The sequence below is a fragment of the Ochotona princeps genome, chromosome 3 (genome assembly GCF_030435755.1).
Source record: "Ochotona princeps isolate mOchPri1 chromosome 3, mOchPri1.hap1, whole genome shotgun sequence".
NCBI lineage: Eukaryota > Metazoa > Chordata > Mammalia > Lagomorpha > Ochotonidae > Ochotona > Ochotona princeps.
The window spans coordinates 86,819,287-86,835,607 of NC_080834.1; the positions used below are offsets into that span (position 1 = coordinate 86,819,287).

General features: G+C 46.4%; 1 protein-coding gene across 2 annotated transcripts in view; it reads left to right on the forward strand.

Moving 5' to 3' along the window:
• CD86 (CD86 molecule) overlaps nt 1–16,321 on the forward strand; it is a 73,064-nt gene that overhangs the window by 34,586 nt on the left and 22,157 nt on the right. For both annotated transcript variants that reach the window (XM_058661969.1, XM_036494827.2), the window contains exon 2: nt 7,940–7,989. In XM_058661969.1, coding sequence (XP_058517952.1) covers nt 7,940–7,989 — 50 coding nt within the window. The remainder of the gene's footprint in view (nt 1–7,939; nt 7,990–16,321) is intronic.

Consider the following 16,321-nt stretch of genomic DNA (forward strand, 5'->3'; position numbering starts at 1 on the left):
TAAATGTCCTGGCTTCTCTGAGATTCCGTTCCTCCATGTGAATATGGGGGTGAAGAATCTCACATTGTTGCGATGAATCATGGTGTGATTAATCATTCATCCAACTCTTACTCTTGTTCTGTGCAGCAGGATCACAAAGTAAGTAAAAGTGATACATGGCAGATGTTCTAGCAAACCCTGAGAGACAGAGATTGACAGCATCCCTATCGACTGATGCATCCTCCCAAATACCTGCCATGGCCAGGACCAGTACCTGGAGCTGGAAACTCAATCAGTCTCCCATGTGAGTGACAAGAATCCACTCGTTTGAGCCATCACCTGTTGCCTCCCAGATGTACCAGAGCAGGAAGCTGGAACTGGGAGCAGGAGCTAGGATTTCAACCCAAGTACTCCCCAGTGGGATGTGGGCATCTACCCAGTGTCTCAGCTGCCGCACCCAACACCGCTCTCCGGTGCTGTTCTGAAGTTTCTGGAGTAAGCCTCTAGTCACATGGACGGGACTCTTTCTAGGTTTTTAAATCTCGTTTTGCCTATAGAAGTCTCTTTTCAGAGAACCCCCTTGTAAATTCTCAAATTCCTTCTTTCCCAATCAAATTCAAAAGGTTCCACGCCACAGGCCTTCTGCAGCAAACCGTAACTTGTGGTATGGTTGTGGATTCTTTCCTGAAGTAGCCATAGCATTTGTGGTCTTCCTCAGAGCCAGCACCATTGGAGCAACTGGCACCTGACCTGGTCTCCACCCTCACATCGCTGGAGTTGACAGGAATCCTTAACCTCTGGCATCTATGCTTTGTGGAAGAGAATTGCATTTGATTTGCGGACTTTAGCATCATCTTTAATAGGATCGCTGGTCAGATAAATGTCCAGGGGTGTTCCAGACTGATAAGGAGCCTACACCTCTATGTTATTGAAGTTTGCAGGAAGGACTGTCACTGCTGGGCCAGGCTGGAGTTTTGAGGTGGGGAAGGTGACTGCTGTCCACAAAGGACTTTGGCTGAACAGAGTGAGGCTTTCTCTGGATAGTTTCAGAGGACACACTCAGTATCAAGGAGAGGAAGTAAAGTCAATGCAGTTTCTAACCCAAGGGAAGAAAAGAGTTTCCAAATAGAGAAGTCAGACATGACAGTGACTTCCTTGTCGGGGTCAATGCGCCTCCCTACCATGTGAATTACAGTGACTACCTGTCCAGGGTTTCTCATGGTCATACTGATTTCATGCACTTGTTTGAACTAAAGGTAGTCTGTAAAATGTATATCAAGATTTAATTTGATTTTGTGTCCCTGTTGGGTATGTCACCCAAGAACCAAAATGTTGTTTTTGGTTGGGTCTAGCATACTGGGTTGTTGGCTTATAGACAATGAGAGATTCCTAGAATCGGTAGAGATTGCCTTGGAGTGTAAGGGTGACTAAGATGGTGGGGACTTTGGGTGAGGCAGTGTGCAGGAACCAAACGGGGTTTGGCCCAAAGGATGATACCTATAACAATGACTGGGAGAGAGGGAAAGAACATATGAAAGCCAGTCATGTAGTTCACATACTGAATCCTTACGTTGTACTTCAGTAACTGTGTGTATTTCCAACTAGTCACAAAGTGTTGCTTTTTGATACATTACAAAACCATTAAGAAAAGGCCAAAGATTCAAATTATAAAAACAGATGAGAAAAATGTACAGATACTACATGCATCAGAAAATAGCATTTCTTCTATATTTGAAAAGATGTTCCTATTCAGAATTAGAGAAATTCATTTTTAAATGATGGTGACATTTCCCTCATGCCCATTTGGATGGCTATTGTTTAAAAACTAAAATTTAAAAAAAAACCTAAGAGATGTGGAGAAGTTCTGCACTGGGGGTGGGAATGTACAATGGTTCCACTCCTAGGGAGAAAAGTCCAATACTTCCTCAAAAACCTAAAATTAGAATTTCCATGTGATCCAGAAATTTCACTTCTGGGTCTGTACTACAAGGAAGTGAAAGCAGGGGCTCAGAGGGCTAAGTAGTTGTATGCACAGTTTTGTAGCAATTCTGTTCACAACAGTCAAAGTGGAGCTGCAGCTTGGGGAGTGAGTAATCCACAGGTGCGTGGATAAAGAAAACGTGGCTTATGCATATAGTGAAAGTCTGCTCCTCAAGATGAGGGCAGTGCTGACTCAGGCTACTATATGGGTGAACCTTAAGGATATAATGCTAAGGGAGAAAGTCAGTCACAAACCAGTCGGCTTCAATCAGGGAGATTGGTGGTTCCCAGGGACCACTCATGATTGCCTGAATTTTCATCAAACAAGATAAGAATGAGTTCTGGAGACAGATGGCAGTGACGGCTGCACAAAGCAAATTGTGAATGTGTTGAGTGCCACTGTACACTTAAACATGAAGATGAAAAACAAATAAAATACAAATAAAATAAAAAGGGAGCAAAAGAAAAAAAAGATGAAGATGATGCATCTGAAGCACATTTTATCACAACTAAAAAGAAGTTTAATTACAATAAAATGCACCGTAGCCTTTTCTGCTAATAGGCATCACAAAGTAGAAAATACGTTATGCTAGCAAAAGAGGAAAAATAAGCATTCTCTTACTGATAGGAGCATAAACATGTAAGCTTATAGGAGAACAAGTTATCAATATTGGTGAAATCAGACTTATACCCTTTAAAATATTTATTTTGTTTGTTTGAAAGGTAGAGTTACATAGAGGAAAATGGAACACACACACACACACACAGAGGCCTTGTATCTGCTAGTTCACTACCCAAATGGTCATAATTGCCAGGGCTGAAGCAGCCTGAAGCCAGGAGCCAGGAGCTTCATCCAACTGTCCCATAGGTGCATGTCAGGGGCCCAAACATTTAGGCCATCTTCCACTACTTTTTCCAGGTCATTAACAGGGAGCTGAATTGGAACAGGAGCAGCCAGGACTCAAACCAGCACCCATATAGGATGCCACTTGACTCGCAATACCACTGTACCCCTTCCTGGTTCTCCCCTCCGCACCCCCCCCAGGCCCCACTGCACCATCACTGTCTGTCTTTCTTTCTTTCTTTCTTTCTTTCTTTCTTTCTTTCTTTCTTTCTTTCTCTCTTTTTAGTTTTAGTTTTGATGATGTTTGTTTACACAGATGATTAGGTTGGGAAGGGTTCAGGATCAGGGGAAAGTGGGTGAGATTATTGTTTTCACTTTCTTTACTTTTTCCTGTTTCTGGGGGAAGGGAGGAGTTAAGGGGAGAAACCACACCCAGCTTCCCACTCACCTCAGTACCCAGGGATGGGGAATACCACCTGATGTCATTCCAAGGTCCCCCATGTGGAGCATGCTCCGAGAGTTCTGCTTAAGTTGTTTCAATAGTTCCGAAATACCGTTGATCTTGCAGATCCAAAGATGAGGAAATCCTTCCAAGGTCCATTGGCTGACATAATCCATCACATCTGAGTCTCTGATCACCCAGAATTTGCTGTCACATTCCACTGGGGTAGTTGACCAATTTGTTCTGCCCTCTTTCTCTGCTGTGATACTAGATGTCCTCTGCAGACTCCAATGAACTGACATATCCTCCATGTGCCTCTTTGCATGCTGTCCACTGCTCTGTCAAAGCCACTGAGGAGGCCAGTTTTGGCTTGTGTATTGTATTGTAAGACCACAGGTCCTGCCACTCTCCCCATGGTTGAAGTTATGAGTCCAGCGGTTTGGTTGGGGGGAACCTCAAAAAAATCTTGTCTGAGGTGCCTATCTCTTGTGTGTGCACCTGCCTGTTTGGGGTCCAGTTCGTCCTGTCACCCACATCAGCCTACATTCACACTGCCAGTTGCAATTGCTAGATCAGATCTATGTCCAGCCCCATTTCTTACACAAATCAGTGGGTGCTGTGGCTCAGCCTAACCCTGCCCTCCACACACTTGGCCCTCACATGCACCATCGGGAGCTGCAGTCCAGCCAGAGCGACCTTCAATAGCCCTCACGGGGCTGGCCCCCAGCCCTGGTTTCTGTGCCTGCCACCATGTGCAGCGGACTGGTCCAGTCTGGCCCATCTCCCATTCTCGTACACATCATTTGGCATTGAAGCCCAACTCATTGCAACCAATTTCACCCTCCAGTCCACACTCAAGGCAGTGGGTGCCATCACCTGTTTAGCCAGGCCTGCCTCCAGCCCTATTTCTCATGTTCACCAGTAGGAGTTGCAGCCCATTAGAGATATGCCCATAGTTTCCCTACTGGGCCTACTCCCTGCCCTGGATCTTGCATTCTCCAGGTGTTTCTGCTGTTTAATTTGACAGGACTTGCTCCCAGGCACAGCCATTGCCAGCTGATGCTGTGGCAAAGTCCAACCAGCCTGCCAACATTGGCCCATGCCTGCACCAATGGTGCAGTTAGCCCAGCCTATTTTTCCTCCTAACCTATTTCATATGCAGGGCAACAGATATAGATAGCCCTGCCCAGTCTGGCCTGCTCCCAGTCCCAGCTCTCATGCTTGCCAGCAGGAGAAGTGGCCCAGCAGAGTCCCCACAGCTCCCCTACCTGGCTCGCATCTCCCCTCCCCTCCTACCAACCAGGTCTCTCGTGTGATGGTGGAAGCTGCAGCCCAGTTTGGTGTGGTCCAACTCACCTTGGCATTTGTCAGTGGGTGCTGTAACCTGGCCTGGCCCAGACCAATCTGCCCCTAATTCTAGTGTGTGCTAGTGAATGCTGCTGTCCAAACCAGCCCAGTCAGTCCCCAGTCCTGGCTAGTACTGCAGCCAGAAGTGCTCCATCATGCACCCTGTCCTGATTTTCAGATCTGCCAGTGAGTATTATGAAATGGCCGAGCCTGGTCCAGCCCAGACCTGGTGCTGCAGGTTGGCCTGATCTGGTCCACCACCAGTCCCAACTCTTGGCTGGCTTGTGCTACAGCCTGGCCCTGCCCAATCTGCTCCCATTCCTAATTCATGCAGACCAGTAGGTATGATAGCCTAGCCCGGCATGGCCCACACTCCAGCCTAGCTCCTGCATTTTCCAGTGGGTTAAGGTTGGCTTGGCCCTTCCTGATCCACCCTCTCCAGAACTAACCCACACACTTGCTAACGGATGGCACTACCCTGCCCAGTCTGACCAATACCCAGGCCTGAATCACATGTTCTCCAGTGGGAGCTATGGCCCACCAGGGGAGTTTCCCAAGTTCCCCCACCAGGCCCATCCCCAGACCCAGATCCCACATGAGCCAGCAGGTGCTAGGCCTTTACCCAACATAGTCTGTGCTCTCTGTCCTGGCTTATGTATAAGGTGGTGGATTTTGCAGCCTGGCCCACCCCATACCCTGTTTTTGGGTGTGCCTGCAGGTGCTGCATCTTGGTCCGTCCTGGCCTGTACCTAACCCCAGTGCTCATGAGTATTTGAGGGTTCCATGGTCATACCTAAAGCTCATCCTGTCACTACCCCCAGCTCTTAAGCAAACCAGTGGAAATTACAGTTCCACAGGGGTGGGCTCACATAAACCCCTACAGATTCTACCCCCAGACTTTATTCCCTCACATGCTAATTATTATCATGGCCCAGCCCAACATTGCCAGTCTCCTGTTCCGGCTCTCACTGTGATCTAGCCCTGTCAGGTGGTCCTCCAGCTCCAGCTTTAGTGTGTGCCAGTGAGTGATATTTGGTGGTGGTCAATGCTAACTACCCCAGCCCAGGTCCCTCACATGGGCTGGTGTTTCAGTCGGGCCCTTAAATGTCCTCCACTCTGCCCGCCAAACCACTCAGTCTCAGCCGCCTCACTTAACTACAAGTAGAGTGGCCTTGTCAATGGAAGTGCCTCAGCATTCATTCCTCACCTGCAACACACTCCCTCACTGATCCTCCCTCCCACACATCTGCCCACCCCTTCCCTGGGCCATTTGCTCTCCCTCCTCTGCTATGGTAGCAGATGTTCTCTGAAGGCCCCAGTGGATGCCTTAACTTCTTTTTGAATCTGAGTGTGATATTCTGTGCTCCAGATGAGCCACTGAGGAGGCTCAGATCTGCAGGAACGGGAGCCTTGTCCATGCAGCTCTCTCAGAGGTCATTCCTCACCTGGAAGTGAGCCTTCAAGTCCCTGCACACCCCCACCTGTGCCATCCCCCCAGACCCCCTGTGAGCCCACACGCTCAGGTGCCCAGAAGGCACCGTCTGGCAGTCCATGGGCTTCACCTGGCACAACTGGCACTCGGGCCTAGGCAGGAGACCCCAGGACCTGCTGGGGCACCCCTCCCTCAGGGCTCAGTGGCTCTCATTCACTGCATTTCATAGAAACAATTTAAGTGTCCATTAATGCATGCTGGAAAAATAAATAGTTACCATCTGATGTAATGTAGTGGATAATAATGAAATTGTCAACATGCAGTTATTTATGCCTTAACACAGAACGATATCAATAGTAGCAAGTGCATAAAACTATGTACTCTCACTGGTGTTTAGGGATAAAGCATAAAATGCGTATGGATATGTATTTTCCATATATATATATATATATAAAGTGACTCTAAGCAGAAGCAAAAAACTGGTAGCAGGGAGCAATGACCACTTGTTCCATTTATGGAGGAAAATTTAGCTTTGGAAGAGAGACTCCTGCTCCATAATTTATCACCTTCACCTGTTAAAGTGTATACTGTGTGCCAGGAAGATCAAGTTAAATAAATGTATTATTCCAGATATGAATGTTATGGTCTAGAACAGTAGAAACAAAACAGATGCTCTGAAGCCAATATCCTTTGCTGGGTGCTGTGGGAGCACAGCAGATCACAGCCCAAAGGCGTCAGGATTGGATTCTAGCCACACCCCACACCCCAGGAGAGGAATTTCTACTATTGATAAAGCATAGCTGTACATCTGCTCCTAAACATTAGCATGTTTTTATCAATGAACCAGTGAATTGGTTGACAGATGTGGGAATGTATCCATTGGTCAGGTCGCCAAACATGTGCTCTCCTCTAGGCAAGGTGGGTAGATTTCCTATGGCAAGCGTCTGGCATTGACCATGTCCTTGATTCTGCTTCGTATTCCTGGGTTGGCTTTTCTTTTTCACCTGCTTTTACTGTTGGTCATCCTTCCTTACTGTTTGCTTCCCTATAAGGTACTCTGCAATGATTTTTCTCTAAGTAGTTGGGTAGAGAAGGAGAAAGGGAGATGAGGACGTTGAGGGCAGAGGTTATGGAGCCATGCGTGCTGTTTTACTTGTTGTTTAGATTAACTGCAGGGCATGAGTGCAGTTCAAGTGGACCAACTGCATTGCCCTCACCTGTGTGTTTGTTAGCCATTAAAATTAATGACCTTCATCCCAACCTACTAAATCAGATTCAGTGTGGATGAGGCCCAGGGGAATGTTTCACTTATTCTCTATGTTTTTGCACACATGAAAGTCTCAAATCCACAGGGAAATCTGAGAAATTTGATTTCTAAACATAAATGCTCTCCATGTGTCCCACCATACCTTGCATATTGATCAAAGTAACTCATGTTACTGCAGTAAGAGATCTCCAAATCTCATTAACCTAATGCCAAAAAGATGTAATTTTTTTGGTTCATGTTACTGTGCACAGTGAATCAATGACATGGTGCGTGGACGTGGAGTGCATTTTTACTCATTTATTTAGCCAGCCAGATCCCTTCCATTGTGACTCTTTCATCTTCTGTGCTGCTGAAAAGCAGAAGAGAAAATAGAGGGAGGAGTGGGCTTAGCATCCATGACTGGAAGTAACATGCATCTTTCCTACCCACAATCCATGGATCAGAACCTGGTCACAGGGTTGCCGAGCTTAGGGAAGGGTGTGGAGCTGAGGGGATGAACACATGGTTTCGGGGAGCACATAGCATTATCTGTGCCACACCTAGGAACCCAAGTGAGTCCCACCCCCCATTTCTAGGTCAAGTCCTGGTGGATATTGCGCTGCAGTTTCATATTCTAATCCAGTTTTGTCTTTTCTTTGTAAACTCTAGCACGATGGGACTGAGTGTCACTATCATGGTGATGGCCCTCCTGCTCTCCGGTAAGCATCTTTTCACGTTATCAAGTCCTAGATCCTTCCACCATCTCCCAACCCCTGCCAGCTCAGGCCTGAGGCTTGGCTGCTTCCATTCCCCTTTGGTTCTGCACTGCGAAATGCTGCAGGCCAAAGGCTTCCTGCAGAAGAAGGAACCACCATGACTGAAATCAGATATCTCAGCCAAGGCAAGCAGTCCCCACCTGGAATGCAGCCCCAGCCAGTGCCCATGGCCACTGCATGAGCTCACCCCCAGCAGCCTGGACATGCAGAAGAGGGTGGGTTGGCCTGCCTAGGGAAGTCAGGGGAGTCCTCCGTAACTTGGGTCTTTTTCTCCACACCCTCTGGTCTCCTCTGCCTCAGATCTAACACCATTGGATTCTTGGGAAACAACTCATGGGCATCTCAAAATCTCCCCCCACTACCGAGCATTGATGTCCACAATCCCCTGCCTTCCCTTCCCCATTTCCTTCACCACCAACCCCTGTCCATAGATCTGAGTTGTTATTGCTTACTGACAGCTAATTACCTCAGGCAATGAAGACTTCAGTGCCACTGAGGAAGCTGAAACTTGGGGCTTTGTCACAGCCTCAGGAGGGTCCACCGCAGTGTGGCCACGTATCTTAGACTTTGATAATTGTCATAAACTATATTTTAAAGGCTTATTTATTTGGGAGCAGGTGGGGTTGGCACAGTAGTCTATTGGCTAAAGTCCTCACCTTGCTTGCCTGACATCCCATGTGAGCACTGGTTCATGTCCCAGCTGTTCTACTTCCCATCCAGTTCCCTGTTTCCTGGTCTGCCACACAGGTACAGGAGCCAAAGGAACTGGACCATGTTCTGCTGCTTTCCCAGACCATAAGCAGGGAATTGGATGGGAAGTGAACAGCCAAGACTAGAACCAGCACCCATATGAGACGCTGGTACATGCAGGTGGAGAATTAGCCAATTGAACCATCTACCAATTCCCCAGGGTGGGTGGTTGGGGAAAAGCTGTATTAACCACAATAAGAGAAATTGTTTCTCCATCGCATTCTCTTGATGCCACAATGCTGCAGTGGTCATGGGGAATTTGTATTTGGATTCTGAAATCAACGATGCATTCATTTGAGAGACAGAGGGAGAGAGAAAGAGAGGGAGGGAGAGAGAGAGACAGAAATTAAAAGCCTACCTACTGGTTCTTGTTCACTCCTCAAATGCTTAGGCTGGGCTCGAGCTGGCAGGAACCAATTGCCTGAGTCATTATTGCTGCCTCCCAGGTTCTGCATTAGTAAGATGTTGTATTCAGGAGCTGTATATGGGTATTAAATCCAGGCACACTCATGTGGGATGCAGGCTGCTTAATCAGCATTTTTTAAGATTTATTTATTTGAAAGTTAGATTATCAGGAGACAGGGAGTGACAGAGAAGACTAGAGAGGTCTTCCCTTCCTTGGTTCAATCCCCAAATGACCACAAGAGCCAAGGCTGGGTCAGGCCAAAGCCAGGAGCCAGAAACTGCATCTGAGTCACCCATGTGGGTGGCAGGGGCCCAATCACTTGGACCAGTCTGTTGCTTTTCCAAATACATGAGAATAGAGCTGGATTGGAAACAAAGGAGCTAGGATTTGAACCATCCATATGGGATGCTAGAGTCTCAGGCAGCCCAGCCTGTTGTACCACAATGTTGACCCCTTAAACAGCATCTTAACCCTTGCTCCTGCAATCTTCCCTTAATGATGCCTCCAACTGACGCAGTTAGAGGCATCAGTCCCCTGAAACCTAGGCCTTCCCTGTTTATTGCTCCTCTTTCAGTTTCTGTGTCTGTATAGGCTGGCTGAGGTCCCTACCAGTGTATCCTGTGCCCTTTGTTTGTTCTGACCCGCTCCTTCCTATTGCTCATTCTTAGCGGCACCAAGAGGGAAGTGCTCCCAGTTACGGTTTGAGACAGGCTAAGAGGTGACCTACAACTGCTATTTGGCTTCAGCAGCCCCCAAGCCACTGCTAACAGGCCCAGCCCTGAGGTCACCTCCTCTGGATTGCCATACACCATGGGCTCAGCCATGAGTCCTTTCTCATACTGTGGAGGTGAGGAGTCAGGGTACTTGGCAGAGTTGCTCTTTTGGAGCTATGCTAATGGAAGTACACTTTCTGTGATTTAAAAAAAAAAATTGGGGACTTAGTATCGTGGATTTTGTTGAAGCCATGAATATAAGGTCTGTAGATGTGCTAACTGATCAAATTTTGACTTAAGTAGTAACAGCAGCTTCTACCTCGTAGGGCCTGTGGCCTTCTATGTTGACTCTTGAGGAGGTAGAAGATGGAGGTGTGTGCATCTGTGTGTGTCTGAACAAGAGAGTGAGGTGAGAAAGAGAAAGAAAAAAAAATCCCTCTACTCACCCCACTTTGTACCTTTATTATTAGATATAACTATATGTGTATCCATCATGTCACTTGTTTTATGCCCAGGAGTATCCCAAGTACTTTGTAAATATCAATTCATTTAAGCATCACAGTAACCTCTGCTTTTTAAAGAGAGGCTTACTTATATTTATTTGAAAGTAGAGTTACAGATAGAAAGAGAGAAAGAGCCAAAGAGACAGGGAAACAGAGAGATCTTCCATCTGCTACTGGTATACTCCCCAAATGGCTGCCAATAGCTGAAACTGGCCCAACCTCAGACCAGAAGTGAGGAGTTTCCTCCAGGTCTCCCACATGGGTGCAAGGGAGTGAGCAGGTAGTCCACCCTTTGCTGTTTTCCTAGGCATTAGTATGGAACTGGATCAGAAATGGAACAGCTGTGACTTGAACCAGAGCCCATATGGGCTGCTGGTGCCACAGGTGGCAGTTGTACCAGATATACCACAATGCTGGACCTGACTTCAGCTTTTAGTCTCACTATTGTTTCCTAATTTAAAACGTGGACACTAAAGCCCAGAAGAGGTTAATTTTCCCAAGACAAACATAATTATTGATTTAGAGCTCATGTTCACACACTTGGCAGTGCAGATGCAACTACTGTTCCCTTGACAGCTGCATTCCTTGGCTTCTCTGTGCCTTTGCTGGTGATCCATCCACAGGTGCTGATTTCTTGCTGTAGGCACTGGAGAGAATTGGTGGAAATGTGCTTCTTCCTCTCTCCTGTGTTCACAAGCTCTCCACAGGTATGCCCTCCACCTTTCCTGTAACTGTCCCCTCAGCTGTGCCGAAGTAAGACCCTGGGTCCGATGTGATGGCTCAATGGCTAAATCCTCGCCTTGCCAGTACTGGAACCCATCTGGGTGCCAGTTTGTATCCTGGCTGCTCCACTTCCCATGCAGTTTTCTGTTTGTAGCTTGGGAAAACAGTAGAGGGTGGCTCAAAGCCTTGGATCCCTGTACCCACATGGGAGACCCAGAAGAAGCTCCTGGCTCCTGGTTTTGAATCGGCTCAGATCTGGCCATTGTGGCCTTTTGGGGAGTGAACCAGTGGATGGAAGATCTTTCCTTCTGACTCTCTCTCCTCTTTGTAAATCTGATCTGCCTTTCCAATAAAAATATACAAATCTTTTTTTTAAAAAAAAAAGTCTCTCCCAGCAGCAACTCTTTAAACTTTATGGTGGTGAGAGGATAAGTATATATTGGCAATACAATTTAAAGGGGAATAGAAAAAAAAGAGTTACCCAAAGAGAAAATGACATTGCCAGTACTTTTCCCACTGCCAAAAACAACAACCAAATAGATTGCAGTCTTTTACAAAGAATGAGAAGAATCCATGAGAGTTGTTTTTCTGTCAGGACACATCTCAATTTACTGGGCTGGTATCTAGTGATTTAGCCACAAGGCAGGCATCCAAAAAGAGAAAGGAGATGCAGTTGGCCCAGATAGTCCACAGCCACAATGCAGGTCTGAATAATTCATTTGATGACAGAAATGGCGACACCCTGGTTAAGATTAGCTGGCCTAGGGGCAAGTGATGCCGCTCTGGCCTTATGGCATGAGGTTGCCATTGCAAGCTTGTTCCAAACTGGGGGAGGGTCTGAGTGCCACTGTCAGACTGGGGACACTTCTGCACTGCACTGAAGTGTGTGGAGGAAAGCGTAGGTCCCCCTTCAGAAAGGGTTATCTTTCCAGGTTGACTTTTGACCATGAGTCTCTTTTTGTCTGAAGGCTTTCTGGGTCCAAAGCTTCTCATTCTTATTGAATAACACTTCTGCTTCAATTCATGCACTAGAGTGGTGGGTAGTTGGAGAGATTTCTTTATCTTAAAATCTGTGGAAAATGTACTCAAACTTTTCATTCCACATCCTGGGTGAAAGTCCACTATTATGTTTTCTAAAGATTTATTTATCTATTTGGAAGGGAGAGAGTGAGAGAATGAGCAAATGAGAGATTTTCCATCTGCTGCTTCATTCCCCAGCACAGACCCACAACAGCCAGGACTGCCCTGAGCCAAAGACAGGAGGTTAGAACTCCATCTGAGTCTGAGTCTTCCACATGGGTGGCAGGGACTCAAACACTTGTGCCATCTTCTGCTGCTTTGCCAAGTAAATTAACAGGGAGCTGGATCAGAAGTGGAACACCAGGACTCAATCTGGCACCCACATAATGCACCCGCCTCAGAGGTGGCAGCTATGCCACTGCGCTGGCCCATGTCTGCTTTTTACAGGTTCCTTTGTATTTGGTTATATGTATGTAGTTGCTTTTGACACCGATTTCTGGCTGCTATTGGTAACAGTCCCTAGTTGTAGTACCTGGAGGTGAGTGAACAATTCATGCCTCTGTTTCTCAAACACAGGCATGTTAGGGTTGTTTGGGAGTGAAACTGGGAGGGAAGAGAGAAGCTGCAATGGTAGGCATTCAGCAGGGAAAGGAACAAGGATTGGAAAGACTGAGACTTATTTTTCCTTTGTGTGACAAAAATATATGTATACAGGAATCTTGGCACCCCCAGGGTAGCTGAGATTTATGGAAATAAAACATGTAGGGACAGTGTTGTGGCAGGCTAAGCTATTGCTCTGATCCTTACATCTCCTAGCAGAGTGCCTGGTTTGAGTCCTGACTCCTCTGTTTCTGATCCAGCTTCCTGCTAACGTGCACCCTGCAAGGCAGCAGAAAGCAGGCCAACGATTTGGGTCCCTGCCACCCACATGGGAGACCAGGTGTTGTTCCCACTGTCTGGCTTTGGCTTAGCCCTGCCATTGGGCCAGGGACCTCAAAGTACACCTTCTAAAAGTACTTACCCATTTTTAAAAAATTATTATTAAGTCTTTCTTTCTTCCTAGACAGAAAGATACTTTTATTAAAAATATTCAACTCTCGCAACAGTTTTTACCCATAGTAAATCCTCACAGGCAGCTAATTTGCTGCAGTCAAGTCCTCTTTTCATGATTAGTTTACCACGAGCCGAAATACTTAGGTACTTACACAACAAGATATTTAGGAGGTCCCTTATTCCAGCAGGATAGGAATAGGAGCAGGGGTGGAGGGGGAAAGAACAAGAAAGGAAACATCTGCCACAATGGCAGGATGGAGGGGCTGCCAGGGCAGGGAAAGGCGGCAAGATGGAGGAGGAGTGGGAGAGCCAAGAAAAAGGGAAGGGGGCACAAGTGGAGGTTCATTTTATACAACCCAGGTGAGCCTGGAAGGTGTGGGGGCTGTGGGGAATTGGTTGGAGGGGATATGGGTGTCCCCAAGGGATTGAAGACTGAGATTATTGGAACCACAGGTGATTGGTAGGCGGATGGGGATTAGAGGTTGGGGCTGCAAGAGTTTTGGGGGTGGGGTTTTTAGGTGGTGTCATGAGGTCACATCTCAAAACTGGAATGATGCTAATTTCGTGAACTGTGGGAAAGGAGAAGCAAATGCAAAATAACTGAGGCCTTTAGGGCCAATGTTCAAGTCACTCCTCACATTCCTCCTTTTTGTTATATATAAAGGAAAGGGGGTGTTGTTCTCCATGGTTTCTTTGAACTGAGATTGGGTACAGTCTTCTCTAGGCAGAGGTCTCAGTCTGGTGGGGGAGAAATGGGAGATTGAGAGAGGCCGCTATCCCAGTAAAAGAGGCTGATTAATAATTTGGTTAGATTTTTCTTTTTACACTTGAGTCGATAACACAGGAATGGAGGGAGCGGTTACTCATCAAAGTCCTGTTGAAAAAGTGGATTGAGTTCTTCCTGAGGTTTGCACAGGAATATGTAGCCTCCATGTTGAGGAATGTCTTGGGGTGCCTCTGTGGTGGCAGATAGATCATCATGGCAGATGTTGACCTTCCATGTGGACTCCACATTCCAGCCATTCTTGGATGGAGTGTCTGCTTGGCTTTGGCAGGGTACTGGGGTCACTTCTACTCAGCCCCAATAACAACTAGTTAAAACTCACTTTTCTGATCTTTATTATAGAGAGCAAGTGAAAGTAAAAAGTTATATATAATTATAACCACAGTATTTATGTAAAAGATCACTGAATATTTTTATTCAGTATTGTCTCAACATACTTCCTTAAGTTTCTAAAGGCCTTTCATTTTTTGTATTTGAAATTATAACAATCCTCTGAGTTAAAATGTTATTACTTACTTCCTTTTTCTCTCCGTGTCCCGCCCCCCACCCCACCCCCCTCCCCTGCCCTTTGGATCTGTTACCCCATTGTCTTGGGTTTCTGGTTACCGAGGAGCTTTCTGTTTAGTGACCTTTGTTTTGTAAGTACTCTTTCTTCATTCCTTGAAGAATGAAGAGAGGCAGATGCAGCCATTTGGCCCAGGAGTTCAGACAAGGGCTGGGGTGCCGTGTTCCATATTCCGTATTGGAGCACTTGGAGTGGAACCCTGACTCCAGGTGCTGAATCCAACTTCCCACCAATGTGGATCCTCGCTAACAGCAGTCTGGCTCATGCAGTTCCCAGGTGGGAAACTTTGGATTGAGTTCCTGGCCCCACCCAGGCCTAGAGACTGCAGGAATTTGGGGAGTGAACTGGAGGATGGAGGATCTCTCTCCTCATCTCTGTATCTTGCTTTTCAAATAAAATGAGGACCAACAGGTGGGGGACAAAACAACGTCTTTCTTTTATCTAGCTCTTGGTACTGGTTGCTCAAATTTTGTCCATTTCTCCTTCCCTCTACTCTCTACAGCCTTTGGTGAGTACTATTCCACTCACAATTTCTGCGAGATCAGCTCCAAAACTGTGTAACTTTTTGTGGATGCTTGTTATGGGCCAGTATTAATTGAAATCTCAAAATATGGCCTTTTTAATCGTTACAATGGCAATATGGTAGAGAGGCCATTATTTCTATTAGTTTTCACAAGAGGAAACTAGGATGCAGTTGAGTTAGGTAATTAGCCTATTGTGGCAAATGAACAGTAGGGGTTGAGCTGCAACTGAATGCATGCTATCTAAATCCATACCCCTGACTGCAGTGCTATAGCACCCTGTGGCTTTCTGCTTCACAACCATGTAGCATTCATTTGTTTGACTGCATCATGATTCATTAAGTCATTTAACTTATCTCTAGCATGTTCTCATGAACAGTGAGAACGATATGCCATCTTGTGTATGTGTGTCTTTTGGTGGAATTAATTCCTAGAGACTAAATTTCTAAGTCAGGGTTTAAGTTTATATGAATGTTCATGCATCTTACCAATTGTCCTTCAAAAAGGTTGCACCGATAGTGCGTAAGAGGACCCATCTCCCCACTCTCTCACAGGCAGTGGGTTTCTTTGGCATTTTTAAAATATCTGTGAAAAAATATAACAAATCTCTCGTTTGGATTTAAATTTAATCTCCCTGACAACTGAAAGTCAGTCATTCATTTCCTCCATAAGTGTTTCCTGAATGTTTAATATGTGTGAGAAACAGTTGTAGATACTGGAAATGTGGCAGTGAAGAAACAAGATGAAAGCCCTGTGCCTGTTGTAATAGGAGATGTCAGGTGTCAGCTGAGCTGGGGGAGATGCAGCTGAACTGCCAGGTGTTAGAGCCCTGAAGACTGCTCTGGACAAGAATGAAAGAGCTAAGCTTTGAGTTTGTTATTGTGCTGCATCAGCAGGATGCTGCAGTGGGAGGCAGGGTTGACTTCCTTTGTTGTATCTCACACCCGGGAAGGGTCAGGTAGATCTGTGCAGACAGAGGGCTTGACTCACTGTGGAGGAGGCCCCGAACAAAAGGCTCCGGCAATTTTATGGATCAAGAGTAAGAGGATCCAATGTAGGGGGTGAGGAGATTAGGAGAAGATGAGGGATGAGGAGGGTCAGGAGTAGGAAAGTCCTGGATACAGAGTCTGGAGTCCAAAAGGGGAAACATCTTCAGGCCCCAAAAGGATGCTTTGGAGGGAGGCACCTAAAGGTCTTTGCCCGAGGTCTCAGATGAAGAGACCTAAGAGTGAAAGTG